The sequence below is a fragment of the Chiloscyllium plagiosum genome, unplaced genomic scaffold (genome assembly GCF_037043375.1).
Source record: "Chiloscyllium plagiosum isolate Xiang-an unplaced genomic scaffold, Cpla_swu_hap1 HiC_scaffold_30, whole genome shotgun sequence".
NCBI lineage: Eukaryota > Metazoa > Chordata > Chondrichthyes > Orectolobiformes > Hemiscylliidae > Chiloscyllium > Chiloscyllium plagiosum.
The window spans coordinates 36,119,733-36,136,600 of record NW_028270168.1 but is presented as its reverse complement, the minus strand read 5'-3'; the positions used below and the strand labels follow the sequence as shown (position 1 = coordinate 36,136,600).

Sequence of the window (16,868 nt, the reverse complement as noted above, 5' to 3'; positions counted from 1 at the left end):
TGATTCTAGAAGGGACAAAAAGGAAACGAGCGAACATGTGGGAAACTGAACAAAGCTGTTAATCACAATCATGCCTGCAAGGGTATCGTGAATGTTCAGATGAGGATAAAGCAAAGCGTATCAGAAGCATTGGTGTAAAAGGTAGCATTGTGAGAACATTTGTGGCAGAAATGCAGAAACTAAGAGAAGGGTATCACATAGTTACAGGAATTAGTGTGTGAGGTAATCAAGGTAGCTGTGGAAGTCAGAGAGTTTATAAGGACTGATGGCCAATATTCCGCAAACTCAGGGAGGTCAAGGAAAGAAAGAGTCAGAGATGGAATTTGTGAAGATGAGGAAAGGATGAACAATGGAATCGAATTTGATAAAAATTCTCCAGTCTGGGGTACACTAGGAAATACACCAAAACAGTCATCAATGTAATTCCTCTGGACACATGATTGTTTCTTTGGATGACCTATTATCATCTTCCTCCCTATCATCTCTTATCAATTAATCTCTCCACTTTCCTCCACACCACAGTCTAGATACTATTTCAGGCACAAAATTTGCCAATATTACTACATTTGAAGGTATAGCTAATAGTAAGGGGAATATGAATGGACTGCAGAGAGTATTGATAGGCTAGTTGAATGGACATGGAAAATTGAATGGAATATATAGAAAAATGAGGTGGTTCTTTTTGGTCAAAGGAAAAGGGCAGGGCAATTTCCGCTCAATGGTCCAGTTTCTGAAGAATGGGCAGCAATAGAGAACATGAGGGTTCATATGTATAGTTTCCTGAAGATGGCTGCATATACTAGGAAAGCCACTAACAAAATATATTGGCTCCTATGCTTCATATTAAGAATAAAAGCACAGAAGTTGTACCAAACCTTTATAGGCTGTTTTGTGATGAGCTGAAGTTGTGAAAGGTAAATAAGTTTTCTCCCTTTTCTCGACTCTATGACTCAGTCCACACTGGGTAGTGTATAGACTAACTGAGCTATTTTCGAGACAATCACTTTTTCAATGACAAATCACTCCCACCATTGTACTGAAATGACTCGTGTCTCATACAAAAGATACATTCATCAAAGTTACATAGGACAGCATTCTCAAGTTTACTTTCGGCTTTATCTAGTCAAACAAATCCTACAAAATGGAAAAAATGATTGTTTGATTTAATTACCTGAAACAGAAGCCCTCCTTTGGTGCTAAAATACTTGTTGGATAATAAATCCCACCAGGTAAACAGGAAACATTTGTTAAGATAACATCATCAGTCTGGAGGGAGAGGTCAGTCTAAAACACATTTGTTATATCGGAAATGGCATCGCCTGCAGGAAGTGTTTGGTGCCAAAATCATTACAGTTGTATCTTTAAACTGGTATTTTACTTCACATCTATTTTCTACTTCAATATGCTCTATCCTTTCTTATCTTGACTTGTTAATTAGGTGCTTGATTAGTTAATTACTGCATACTGATTATGAAGATCTTTGATGTCTTTTGTTAGAGAGGAAACTATAATTACCGAGCATGTTTCTTTAATGGCAATGTTTATTGGAGCAGATTGATGACCATTCCCTTTCTGCTCTGTGGCCTTTACGAATGGCTCTTTAACAACTAAAACATATGAGAAAACAATAATAATGATAAGGGTTATGAGAACTTTAGGTCTTTTAGTGCCACTTCCCAATCCACCTCCAGTTGTTATTGTTGGCATTGTTGATCAGACACGTTATAGCAAACAATGAGAGAGAGGGGGAAGAGAGTTGGGGACATAGTATTTTCACAGATTTAGCAAATGTCGCTGATTATAGTCTGAAACGTTACCTATTGGGCAAATATTGCTCAAAACAAAACCTCATACTAAACATTTCAAGGAGTTTGCAATCTAATGCATTTATTCCTGATGATAAATGTCATCCTTGCTGCACAGAGTGCTGGTTCTGAAAGGGTTAACGCTGAAGACTGCATTAAGTCCCACCCAATCTGATGATGTCATAAGAACTTTGATGGAGAAAGATAGAAACATCTTGGGGATTCAAAGGGGAGAAGCTTGTTACCCCAAATCCTTCTATGTCTGTCAGGGAGCAGCATTCCTAAGGCTTGTGATTTCAAATAAACCTATGGTGTTGTGTGACTTCTGACCTTGTCCACCCCAGTCCAACACTGGCACCTCCATACTATATCTTACTAATTAACTTGTACTGATTACTATCATGCAATAAGCTACTTTATGTATAAGACATGAGCATCTTCTTGTTAGACTATCGAGTACTCCTCCCCTACCGCTGTAGACCAAGCAGGTCCCGTAGATGTTTACAACAATCGACCCAACACCCATTCGCAGTGGTTGGCATCTCATTCTCATACAACTTGGTGTCAGCAGCAACCATTTAAGTATTTGGTCTAGCTCCAGTACTATGACAACTGTGAACTTTTTTTCAAACTTAGTAATTCAGTGTGAAGACAATAGACACTGCTGTTTTGAGAGCAGGAACAACCAGTTTGTGCACAGCAAGATCCCACAGTGACAGGTTCATCAGTTTATTAACAATTACTTGCATCTTAGTGCTTTTCCAGTGGGGAAAATGTCCCCTCATTTTTTTTTTAAAACAAAAAGCAGAAATCACTGAAGGGGTTGAAAATATGTTTGAGTGGGAACTGATATCTAGACAAACTTTCCACAACTGCAAAGTTAATGTTTTGTCAGTGCTGGCTAGCCCAAATATTTCCAAAATATTCTCTTTTGGGTTGAAAAATCCATTAAGTAAATGGTTGAAAGAAGGGAATAAATAGAGACATGAATTTGGGTTCTGAAGTCGTCATTTTGGACTCAAAACATCAGCTCTGTCTCTCTCTCTCCCCAACAGGTGTAGCCAGACCTGCTAAGTTTTTCAAACATATCTTACTTTCACTTGTCTATGTTGAACCATTCACAACCTCACAAACGCCAATTAACTGTTTTATGAAGTATTATGATTCACTGTTGTAATGTAGCAAACACCAGCAGTATCTCAATCAGCAGTATCACATATACAAATGACAGCACATCTGACAGTGTAGCAATCTCTCAATACTACACTGGAACACTAGGTTTTGTTCTCAAATATTTGGCAAAGTATTTTAACTCACAAACCTCAGACTGAGAGGATGGTGTCCTTCTGAGCTGGCAGAAAAGAGAAACTAAGGAGTTGAGCTTCTATGAGAAATGCCTTCATTTGTATTGTACCTTCAACAAGTTTGGAATCATTCTACAGGCAGCAAAACACTTTTGCTATGATGTGATATTGGAAATACAGCAGGCAATTTGCACACAAGTGTTCAAGTTGTTTAACCTGTTTTTGCAATGTATGAGATTTGTACTATTATCACAGACTAATGAAACTTGGGTCTTATACAGCTACCATGACCTCCAATTGGCAATTTTAGCATGTCCGCAAAAATCACTGGACACAGGAAGCAGGTCAGGCAGCTTCTATGGAGAGCAATGAGGAGCAAACATTTCATTTAGTCGAAGTTGGAGGGATTAGCAAATAAGCGTTTAAAAAGGAACTGGTCACAGGGCAAGGAAAAACTTTCACTCGATATATGAATTGCTTCGGTGGAGAATATGATTGGAAAGATTTAAAAGGGACCTGAATGGTAACTGTTTCCACACACAGGGTAGTGTGTATGTGGAACGAGCTGCCAGAGGGAGGAGTGGAGGCGAGTATATTTACAACATTTAAAAGTCATTGGACAGGTACATGGATGGGAAAGGTTGAGTGGGATACGAAGCAAGTGGGACTAGTTGAGCTCAGGAAATCTGGTCGGCAAGGATGAATTGGGCTGAAGGGCATATTTCTGTGTTCTACGACAATATAAATGCAGGAGTGCTATTGGCCAGAGAAAAAAGTAAGACATTAAAGAAAAATCAAAATCTTCTCAAAACTCACTAAGAAATCAAAAAATTAAAGGTATTGAAAAAAACACAGCAAACAGGAATGTGTGAAGGAAATAGAAATAGTAACATATAAAATTGGCAAAAGGAAAGTACAGCTCAACACCAAGGTATAAACCATATCACCAGCAATTTTCTAACATGCCATTCCCATTTATCATGCACTCACGCCCCAGTGCTTCCTATCAAAGATAAGGTAAACACTATGGTTAAGATCAAATGTCACTGACATCAATGTGAAGACCACACTGAAATGAGGAGCCCAAGAGGAAGATGAAGTTCTGCTCCTCAGGAGAGTTTGATGGAAAATTGAAGTTGGCCTGGGGTCATGTTTGCAGGCAATATGGACATGGGATTGTCCAATTTAGAGTCACATCCAGTGATTTACTGGCTCAATAATGGTTCAAAACTCCAGTTGGTAGACTGCTGAATTTGCCTTAATTAGAAATCAATGAGAAGGACCGCTGCCTGAAATATCCGTGTATTGTTTCTATAGATACTGTGTCAGCTACTAAATGTTTTCTGTTCCTGTTTTAGATTTTCAGTTGCAGTATTTCGCTCTCTGAAAGAAATAGTAATGTGCATTGAATGAATTTAGAAGTGTTAAGAAATGAGAACTAAGGGCAAGAGTAAGCAATTCAGGCCCTTGAGCCAGCTTCACCATTTAATACAATCACGGCTGATCATGCCTGAGCATTAACTCTACTCCCCTGCCCACTCTCCATAAGCCTTCAACCCATTACTAATTAAAAATGTAACTCGTTCTGAAATTTACTCAATGTATCCACAGCACTCTGAAGTAGTGAACTCCACAGATTCACAGACCTCTTGAAACAAGTAACTTTTCATCTCAGTTTTAAATCTGCTACCCCAATCCTAAAACAATGGCCTCTCATTCGAGATTACACAAGAGAAAATATCCTATGATTACTTTGTCAATCTGCTTTAGCCACTCTTATCCTCAAATAGATCTTCTGTCATTCTTCTAAACTCCAGAGTATAGTCTCAAAGTGCTCAATCATGCTTTATAAAACAAACCCCTCATCTCTGGAATCAATCCAGAATCAATTGCTAGATAAAATATGACTTGTATCCTACTAACAGCTCTATTTCTACATTCTTAGAGCAAAGACAAGTTCATAATAGTTAAAATACAGAATAAGCTAATTGACCTTTCACCTGTGCTATGTCTCTCTACAAAAGCAATTTCACTTGCCATAGTTGTTGGCTTTTTGCTCGTAATCAAGTTCTTTTTCTTTCTTCAGTTGCTTAAGGGATTTCCATTAGAAAGACATGATTAAATCTCCTTTGACTTTTTCAGGTAATTCATAAGATTGTAGCCAGTCATTCCATAAATAAGTTCACCCTCATTTCACTCTTTTGTCTTTTACTTAATAGGAGATACAATTAACAGCCAAATACAGCAGGACAAAACAATTCATAATCAAAAAGCTTTCATTAAGCTCATCATGTGGACTGCACATCATTATTTATATTTAAATCACAGAAACATTATCGCCGTCCATAGTATACACCAAAGTGAAGTTGCTAGTCTCCACAATCTTCCCACCACTTCCCGTTCCCAAATCCCACCTCTTCCCACAAGAGAGAAGGGAAAACATTCAGCATGTCAGTCAACGGTATTCTTAAGAATGTATTGATGCAAATGAAACTAGAAGGATGTTACTGAAAGTGGAAAGATCTAGGCAGCATATGTTCATTCCAAACTTATTCCAGGTGAAGGTCTCCATTGCAAAATCACTCTTTTTCCAGTGTAGCTATGAAATGCATTTGTACGCCAATGGCTTCTTGTACCCATCCTATACTCAGTAGCTGTATGGAGTGGGTTTCTCTTCGAGAAGGCAAAAGTGAGGACTGCAGATGCTGGAAACCAGAGTTTAGGTCAGAGTGGTGCTGGAAAAGCACAGCAGATCAGGCAGCATCCGAGGAGCAGGAAAATCGATGTTTCGGGAAAAGCCCATCATCAGGAAGCCTCCATGGTGAAACGATAAATTGGGGGGTGGAGGGGGGTTGGTGTGGAGCTGGGGAGATGGTAGCAAAGTGTACAATGGGTGAATGGGGGTGGGGATGGAGGTGATAGGTCAGAGGGGAGGGTGTAGTGGATAGATGGGAAGGGAGATTGGCAGGTAGGACAGGTCAGGAGGACAGTGCTGAGCTGGAAGGTTGGAACGGAGGTAAGTGGGGGGAGGGCAAATGAGGAAACTGGTGAAGCCTAGTGGATTAACTTTTGTCCACAAATTACGTTTTCTATTTCCTCTTCTATTCTGAAATACTTGTACCATGACTGACATTTACTCTGAGTTTGCATTCTCCCTCCATGTTTCAATAGGATAAGATTCTTGATCTTCATGTGTGCTGCTTATTTTATTCCACTCCATATTGGTTTAGTAGTTCAGAACAAATTTGGTCAACTGAGATTACCTCTTTCCAACAACTGTTGTCCCATAGCAGGTATATATCTAAACATACTGGTTTTAAATTATATATTACTTTACACACATACACACACACATATATATTTGCTGCAACTATATATTTGCTAATGGATTATTACAGTTCAACAATTGCAAAATAAAATAAAATATCACATCACCAGTGTTTTGACATATTTGGTATTTTTGTCTGTAAGGTACAACAGTAATTTATCAAATGCTTGTTTTCTGTCTGGTATTGCATTTCCATTATTAGTCTGCATCTTAAAAAGTAGCTCGGATTTGAAACTTGCTACATTATGGCCATGAGAATTTGCTGACAGAATGAGGTGAAGCAAGGTGGTTATCAACCCAGTGAGCATAAACATTACCACAGACCAGTTCAAACAGTATGGCCTGCTTCTCAGATAATGTGTTGTAACTTCACAAACTACTTTCAAACACTTTTGTGACCATCACATCACTGGGTCTTCAAGTTGGTAAAGAAACAGGCACAATTGCACACAATCTCTCTTTCTCAAGAGTACACAAGCATGAAACGGAAACATGCCCACAGCATTCTATCCACGTACACTTCCCACAGCACACTGCCTGAAATATCTGTGTATTGTTTCTATAGATACTGTGTCAGCTACTAAATGTTTTCTGTTCCTGTTTTAGATTTTCAGTTGCAGTATTTCGCTCTCTGAACAGAAATAGTAATGTGCATTGAATGAATTTAGAAGTGTTAAGAAATGAGAACTAAGGGCAAGAGTAAACAATTCCACAGCACACTACAGACAAAAATGGAAACAAAACAAAATGTGCTTATTTAATGACCCAGGTTTTGGGGTCAGAGATAAAACAGCTGTATTTGCTGGTGATCTCAGAGACAAGCCAACAAAAAACAAACCATTCATATCGAGGCAAGATAACATCTGATTTGACAAACATTTGATTATTCTTGATTGGTTTGCAACCTTTCATATGGTTGATCACTCCATTCTTCTCCAATGTTTTGCTGGTTGGGTGGGCCAACACTTATCTGACTGCATTGTTATCTAATTGTAGCCAGTGAATCACCTGCAATGATGGCTCTTCCTGGTTCTGCACCATTACTGAGGTCCCCCAAGGATCCATCTAACCATGCACTCTCGCCCAAATTCATTTTATTTCTCAGCTACCTATCTGAAAACACACCAGCTTCACATTTATGCTTATGTCTCTTCATTCTACCTAACCACCACTTCTGCTGACAGAAGAGGCCGAACCTGATTTACTGGAACTTTATTACATTTGGCCTCAACATAGGCTTGCAATCACATAGAAATAATCTTGATGGTGGCATGATTATCTTTACGACACTGACTTCGGCCTTCCCTCAGCTCTTTTACTGCTAAAACCTTCATTCATATCTTTGTCTCCTCCATACTTGATGTTTCCAATGCAATTTAGGCTGGGCTCCTGTATCTTGGTTTGTAAATTTGAGATGACTTACACTAACTCCCAAAGTACAAAGAACAGTACAGCACACAGACCCCTCAGAGAACCAAGCCTGTGCTAACACATGACTCCTTTCTGCACTGAAAATCTTTCACCTCTATATAGAACATAGAACAATACAGCGCAGAACAGGCCCTTCAGCCTTCAGTCTTGTGCTGACCTGTGAACTATTCTCAGCTCGTCCCCCTACACTATCCCATCATCATCCATGTGTTTATCCAAGGATTGTTTAAATCTCCTTAATCCATTTCCCTCTATTCTCTGCTTATTCATGTATCCGTCAAGATGCCTCTTAAAGGTTGCAACTCTATCTACTTCTATCACCTTCTTTGGCAGCACATTCCAGGCACTTACCACCCTCTGTGTAAAAAAAGACTTGCCTCTCACGTCTCCTTTTAACACTCCCATTTATTAATTGCACACAATCTCACTAACTACACTAGTTCCATTCAGCAACACTTTCCTAAATCTTCATCCATCACTTATCTCTGTAACAACTTCCAGTCCCAAAAGTCTTCAAGCTACTTGCATTCCCTTTCAATTCTGGCTTCTTAAGCAGTCCTAATTTTCATCACACCACCACGTGTAGCAGTGGTGTCAACCACTTTAGTCTTTTCAAGTTCTCAAATTCCTTTCCGAAACCATTTCACTTTCTTTCAAAACACCTATCACCTTTGCTAAGCTTTAGTGGCCTGCTTTAATATCTCATGTGGCTTGATGTTATCTTTTCTTTTATAATATCTCAATAGCAAGCCTCAAGCATTTAATAATGCTAAAATTGCTACATGTCGTTAAATAAGTTCACCTCTGTAATGTGGATTTTCCCGTCCTTGATGATGCTTTGATTCAAACATCAGCTTGGGGCATCCCTGAGCATCTGGTGATCTCAACCACCAGGCTAAGCAGGCAATCATAATGACTAAGTCTCTCAATTAGCAAACCAGAAAGCAAAATAAAAATTGAAACAGTAATATTGGATATAGATACAAACTAAAATATCACAACATGAATGCGTGAGTATCACAACAGAGAAATCTGAATTTCCATCAAGCTGAGTTTTACAAGATCATAAGGATTATCCATCAGTTATGAACATAGTACACCGTTAAAAAATCAGTTATATCCTATTCAATAGATGTAATAGTCCCAAGGAATTTTATGAGACCAATAGAATAAAAATGGTTGATCCCGCCAATTAAAGCGATTTCTGAGCTCCAACTGTGAGGATTTCACAGTGCACCTAGTAAGGATACACTGACAGCAATTTCTAGATTCCCATGTTTAACCACGCATGTGCAGATTCCACATGTTGCCAACAGTATCTCAGTTGTATTAACAACAAACACTGAATTTTACCATTCTTACAATCTCAAAACCCAGGTCAACATATCTGCTACAAAGGATCTCAGTGGAATAATATCAAAGCTGTGAACTAATTATGGAATTAAAAAATGACTTTGAACCCTGAAAATATCCTGTTGTGTTATTGCCTATGACCATACTTTTGTTTTTACTCCAAATTTAATTTTATGCACAAAAAGCACAGCTCTGCATATTTACCAAAATTTATCCTCCAAACTAATACTATTAATTAAATGTGCAAACTTCTACTCTTCGGTAGAAGATATTGCTGTCTCATTCAATGACTACTTTTTTTCCTTACAATTTGGATTTAATCAACGAATGGAAAGTGAAAAAGCTGCTACGCTTGGGCACAGTCATTAATAAATCATTTGTTTACAAAATCTAACTGGAATGTATTATAAAGTCTCTCAGTGGCACAATCTCTTCCATAGTTTTAAAAAGGAAAATTCCATACTTTAACTCTCTTCCATTTATTATATTGCTTACTGCTGTTGAATTTGATGTTGCATAAATTCCAATATTCTTGTGTAACATTTATTTAATTGAAGGGCTGGCAAAATTTAATTCAGCAAGACAAACGTTACTAATATATTTCCCTCTAATTACAACAGAATATTTTTGACATTAATTTTAACATACAACAGACAAAAGCAGTCAAACCAACACAGGCATCCAAGCAGTAACGAAAACAAATGGCTGTAGATTTAAAAAAAAGAATTTTTATTCAGGTAACATAAATATTCACTTATTTTTGTTCATTTACTATAAGATGAATTAAGGTTTGACTAAAAACTTTAAAAAGGCTCATAAATGACAGCAGCTGAATTCTGTAGTTCTTACTGATAAATATTTTATTAAAGGGGCATAGTCGTTTGATACAATGTCTTGCACTTTATACCAGGTTTGTGATTAGAAGTGTTTAAAAAAAAAGATCTAGACCACGATCACAGAATCTTTTACCTTTTAAAAAGTTTTTTTTTGAAAAAGGTAGTACTGTGCTAAAACAAAAATATTCCTGTAGCACCATGATCCTGGATACTCAGGTTTTCATTTGGGATTTCAGAACATTGTTCCTGGTCATTTCACACATTCAACCTGCCTGAATACTCCCTCCACAAGAAAAACATGACAGCACCCCTTTAAAATGTACTTATAGCACTGTAATATCAGCTAAACAAAGGTCAAATACGGAAAAAAATGCAATGATTATAAAATAACAGTCACTTACTTTAGGCCATTAAAAGGCTTTATCTCTTTAATGAATAGAAAAGAACTGCTGGTTCTAGTTGGAATGAACTATAGCGTCTTGTAACACATACAGTTTTATTTGAAACCTGATCATTGTTATCATCGCTACATGGTGATAATGTTTGAGAATTGTTCATAAATTAGTAAAATATGCCAAAGTCTGAAAACCCACCGAGGTTACTCTTCTCCATTCTGCGAACACCTGACCTCATCATTTTGGTAACTCAAAAGGTTTCAGAAAATGTACTCAACTAAAGTTTTAGTTACTCGCCTTCAGCGTTACAATGATTTGGGGGGTGGTATATGAGGGGCATATTGCAATTTTTAAGATGACCAATGGCAGCTGGATGTGATGTTGCAATAGGTTGAAACATTACTCTCTTATCTATGGGATCTGATTTGACCTCAGCCAGATGTTGGTATGAATGCCTCCTCATTCCTGTAGGTTGTGGTGGCCTGAAAAGAAACAAATTCAGGCAATCTCAACCCAGTGCAAGCCCACAGCACAACAGTGTTCAGAATTCAGCACAAATTAACACTAAGTTAGCACTGTTAGATACTGATTGGAAATGGATTATTTACATTGTGCAGCAGGGATGCTCTTTGAGATATTGGTTAAGGCACATTTTTAGGATAATGGAGTCTCACCCTGTATCTTAACCTATCATATACCCAAACCAGAGAAGGCTTTATGCTAACACTGGGTGTAAAAAAGTGGAAAATCTTCGGTTTCTCAATTTATGCTTTCTGCTAAGACATTCACTAGAAATAAAGACAAAACACTACAAAACACAGGCAACAGACAAATCCATGTATTATGGAGGAGACTTTTCTATCATTGAGATTGACAGATAAAATGATATAGATGTGTAAAATTTTTGGATAGATGCTGTTATTATATGCCAGGGTACTGATGTAGAAAATTTTCCCAAATCAGTCACACCCCCAGATTTTAAACTATGATTCAGTGACTATTCCTAACCTATTCTTCCATAGGTTTCATTTGAAAAGAAACTGAAAGTATGTTCACCAAGATACAGTACTACAGAATGAAGGAACAAAGTTGATTTAGAGATTACTTTCCGGTTTCAAAAGGGCTAAATTCAGTGATTCAATGCTCTCAAGACTGAGCCACGGTGAAAGGGAATCAGAGGGGAGGTCCAGCTACAGGACTGCAGCACTAATTCTCTAAACCGGTGCTCCTCTCAACATAGCTCATTACTGAGACTGTAACTGGATTTACCTTACTGAAATGTATATTCTCGAGATAGGACAGAGAAAAAAGTTAAAAGTAAATCGTTTTCTCTCAATCACTTCTCTACATCTTCTATGTGTGTTGTTCAGTCCAGCAGCAGACATATTACCTGATCACTGCCGGGGTTGGGGACTTGTAAAATGAAATGGTGCATTTTTGTTTACAGTGAAGAGAAAAGGCATTAAATCCCTTGATGAAAAACAAAACTCGATGTATCTAGTTCACAGCAACTTCCATATATAAAATGTCTTTTTCAAAACTAAACTCACAATGGTATCTAGTGTATTAACTTCTTTCAAGTTACCCATTGTATATGCAAAGGGAGAACAGTGCGTTTCTCGGCTAAGGTAGAGGTAAAAGGTACTTTCACACAAACGCCTGTTTACTACAATGCAATCTGTATTATATAACAAGGAGTACATTGGGTTTTTCTACAAATGTAATGAGTCTGCAGTATGTAAAGTCTGACCGGGCTTCACATAAGCAATTATTTTATACACAGTAAAGATATAAATGTAATTAAAATGTATGTACAAAAACATATCGGCAAGAACCTAAACTTATAACAACATCCTTTTAGCTGCCCATCACCTTCAAAATATACAAATTTATACTCATGTGCACATCTACACCTAAACTTACAGCACACGGATCTCCTCTAAATGAAATGTGAGCACAGAACATTTTAACAAGGGGTTAGTAGATGCATTTCAATGCTTTCTTTTAAAACAAAAGTTTCACATTAACAGCAATCTAGGAACTAAACATCGTGTTTTCATTGATAGTTGTTAATGTTTAAATGGCAAAATACTGTCTCTATGGCCTTCAAACTCGGCTGTAACATTCTAAAATGGTAGTATTGCCATTTAAATACTCTTGGCGTGCTTTCCCCGCCCCATCCCACCCACCCTTTTCCCATTTCCCCTAAAATTGAATTTGTTGGACATTGATTTTTATAACGAGAATCCAGTGAATCAGTCTGGGGTAAAAACAAATCCACATCAGTTGTCTTTTATTTTTTAAAACAAAAAAATAATAATTTTAATTGTTTAAAAGCACCAAGATTTCCTGTCAACTTAATTATCAACATCGATTTTTTTCTTTTGGCCAGTGTGTTTATCAACCCTCCCTTTCCTGTCCCCCAAATCTACCCAGAGGAAGAGTATGCTATATTCCAAGCAGTCTGTTACCCTTCATGGGTACATGCATTCTAAAATTCAGTGCTTAAAAATGGATAAAAATCTAGTTCATTCAAATGCATCTTCCTCTTCAGCTTCCTCATGATTGACCTTTGCAAGCTCCTCATGAACCTCCCGTACCATGAGAATACGGGTTAACATGGCATCCAGAATGGCAGGGTCAGTTGGTAAAGTTGAATACCACATGGGGCTGTCAGGCACACATGAGCGCTCCGGCTGAAGATAGAAGACATCACTTCTTGACTTCACGCTCTCAGAACTGTGGAAAGGTTAAGAAAAAAAAAGCACTATTGGTTAGAATTAACGAACAGGTCCTTTTCATCACTATGAATTCTTAATCTGATCATAAGGAATGCCAATATCTAATCATTAAGGCAAACACAAAACATTGCAGATGCTGGAAATGTGGAACAAAAACAGTAAGTACTGGATAAGCGATATGCAATTAACATACCCAGCAGATCTTAGGTTTTAATGAAATATAAAAATTTGGAAGTAGTGGAAAAACAAAAAGGAAGATTTATTGATTGGGTGGAATGCAGGAGAGATGAAACAATAAACGGAATTGTGGGACATCAAAAAAGATGGTAAGTCAACAAAAAAAGAAACCAAAGTCCAAAGACAGGCAGGTTAAGTGTATTAGCCATGGGAAATGCCCGTCTACAATGGTAGGTTCAGGGCCTGGTTCTGGGTGGGATGCTCTTCAGAAGGTCTCAATGGACTGTGTGGACTCAATGGACTGAGCGGCCTGTTTCCACACTGGAAGGATTCTATGATTCTATTCAATGAAAAAATGAGTCCAACGAATATATACATGGTAAAAGCAGAATTACCATCAAGAGAGCATTCAAAGGGATCGAAATAGAAGTAGGATTCACAATCTGGTGAAGTCAAAGTTGATTTTGGAATAAAGTATTGAATCAAAAGATGAGGTTCGGCTTTTTGAGTTTCACGAGAACGGTACAGGATGCAGCATAGAGAGGGGTCAGAGTGAGAGGGAAAATTAAAATGACAGCCAGCCAGAAACTCTGGGCTACGCATGTGGATCAAAGTAGTCACCCAATCGGCACTTGGATCTTCTCAGAAATCACTATGCCTATTGCATGCGATAACTAATTGACTACAGTTCTTATTCCTGGATTCAGAAACCTAAATGTAAACTGGCTAACTGCTTAGAGATTCATGGAATCTCTAAGGACAACCTCAATCTTCCAGGTGCCTGACATTTTAAGTCTCCACATCACACCTACTCTGGTCTCAGCCTCAATGCAATCCAAACTCGAAGATCAGCTGCTTGCCTTTCTGCGTGGTACTTCCAGGTTCAACATGGGATTCAACAATTTCACACAGTCTTTCCTCAATTATTGCTTGTTTTTGGTTTACTTTTTGATTGCGGATCTGCATTACCATTTGCACATCCTCCAGAGCTATCTTTTGTTGTGCATTCATTCCACTGCCTTTTGTTATTTAATATATCTGCTTATATCATTTCACAGATCTATCCATTTTGTTCTGTTGTCATCCCTCTTTCCCTTCCCTCTGAAAACTTGATTCAATTCAACCATTTTCAGAGCTGATGGAAGATCGAACAAGTCAAGTCTGTTTCTCTTTCAACAGACGATGGCTGACCTGCTATGTTTCAAGAACTTACTTTTATTGCAAACACAAAATTTGTTTCATTTTTGTGTACTCTTAATTCTAACTTTCAAGACTCATTGTACAAGGAAACTGGTGACGTACCATTTAGACAGGTAGAATTCAAAGAGGCGCACTGGACATCTGAGTGGATTGTCTGTGTTTTCCGCCATTTCCATAGCACCTTCCTCCTCCTCATCACTGCGCTTCCTCTTTCCAAATTGTAACTTATCTACATTAGAAACACAAATGAGTAAATACAACATGATCCCCCCTCATCCTGTGATATCACCAGTCTTGGACTTGAACTTGGTTCATGATCATCGCAAACTTTTACATTCCCCTCGTTTCTAAGATGAGGTAAGACAGTAAAAAATATTTTTAATCAACCTGTTCAGAAACGTTAAGGCACATTCATGTGGAACCTGAATTCAGGCCTTCTGACTCAGAGGTAGTGACACTACCACTCTGCCACAAGACCCCTAGATAAGGCAACAAGGTAATTAAATAAAAACTAAGCTCAGGTTGCACTGTCACTGCTAATATGTAGACAATGAATTTCAGGTAAAGGAATCAAATTTAAATTACTTCATGTTCAGTCTTTAAGCTGAGCTAAATATTATCCCAAAGGTAAACTGCCCAGTAATGGATATTTTCAAGAATACTGCAGAATGTGATTTTTCTTTACCCGAATCGAGTATACTTCGTCCACATCGAATCCAAAAGACAACTTCCAAGGCCAAGTGTGGCACACCTCTAGTCCTTTCTGGCATAGTTATCATGCACTACATTCCCTCATACTGTGAGGGAATATAGGTCACAAAGCTGTGATCCTATAAGAGCATCCTATTATACAATGCAAAAGCAGTGAGTTTTGTTCTAAAGCTCTACTGTGTGGTCTGCTGCACCTCATTTACTACTGTACACTTTTCTTTGTGACTATAAGGTGAGATTATTTAATTTAGCTTAATCTGAGACTGCCAATTGTTTGAGATATCAGAGCAATTAATTCTACATTCATCTGCAGAAGCCTTGAACTTTCATAAAATTCTGGAATTCTGCCTAGCTTGTACCCATCCACCTGAATTTTGGTAATTAACAAATGACTGCATGGGTTTCCTCCGGGTGCTCCGGTTTCCTCCCACAATCCAAAAATGTGCAGGTTAGGTGAATTGGCCATACTAAATTGCCCGTGTTAGGTGAAAGGGTAAATGTAGGAGAATGGGTCTGGGTGGGTTACGCTTCGGCGGGTCGGTGTGGATTTGTTGGGCTGAAGGGCCTGTTTCCACACTGTAAGTAATCTAATCTAATCTAAATATAGGGGTACAATATATGATCAATTTTTGGTTGTAAACACCTACATCAACATATTCGCAGTTTTAATGGGCTGCATTCACAATGACTGTAACATTATACTAAGCCTGCAGTTGCAATATAATTGAGTCCAAGCTAAAACCACTTCATACTGATTCTAAATTTATAGTGTGAATTCACTGTTGGACGGAGCAGGTGTGTTAACAAACACTTGTTGCCTGTTTGCCATATTCAAAGTGCAGTTTACAATTACATGCTGGATCGCAATTGCAAAGGAATGCATTACACCAGTCAAAGGTGTCAGAATCTCATGTAACAGTGGATTATTTCTGCATCACAAGGAATTCTCCATATGAACAAAATACAAATAGGAATGCTCTTACTATGGCAAATATTTTAAATCTTTACTATTTTAAACAGTACTCATAAAAGAGTTCCAGAGTTAGAATTGCAAAGTGGTAAACACATCCAGCTTCATTTTCATGTGCAAAATGCACTGGAATTGGATCTAATGGGACAAATCTGTAAAACATGCTTGGTTCATACAGCTGAATAAGGCAGTATAAGAATGTGATTTCAACGGTAATCATAGGATAAGCCATACAACAAGTCTGCTATAAACCAGACAGTTAATATTGAATTGCAGGTCATAATTTGATCAACAAGCTTAAGACTACAGGACAATGTTCAAGAGCAAATTACTGTAGATGTTAGCACCTGTACTGAAAACAAAAATGCTGGCGATTACAGCGAGTCAGGCAACATCCATGGAGAAAAGCATGCTAACATTTCAAGTCATAGACTCGAAACTTTAGCTTGCTTACTCTCCGTGGATACTGCCTGACCTGCTGTGATCTCCAGCACTTTTTGTTTTCAGAAGGACTACAAGACTACTACTACTGACACGACTATTTGGATCTTAAGAATAAGAATAAACATCTATTTTGTAACAAAACATCACCAAATGGCATTCCAAATATGTTACCT

At 37.9% G+C, this 16,868-nt stretch overlaps 1 protein-coding gene across 7 annotated transcripts in view; it reads right to left on the bottom strand.

The window, feature by feature from the left end:
* Positions 1-12,646: 12,646 nt before the first annotated feature.
* The window catches only part of LOC122563719 (zinc finger MYM-type protein 4), a 208,474-nt gene continuing 204,252 nt past the window's right edge, over positions 12,647-16,868 (bottom strand). For all 7 annotated transcript variants that reach the window (XM_043717848.2, XM_043717850.2, XM_043717849.2 and 4 more), the window contains 2 exons: positions 14,673-14,799; positions 12,647-13,191 (listed from right to left, as the gene is read on the bottom strand). In XM_043717848.2, coding sequence (XP_043573783.2) covers positions 12,981-13,191; positions 14,673-14,799 — 338 coding nt within the window. In that variant the 3' untranslated portion in view covers positions 12,647-12,980. The remainder of the gene's footprint in view (positions 13,192-14,672; positions 14,800-16,868) is intronic.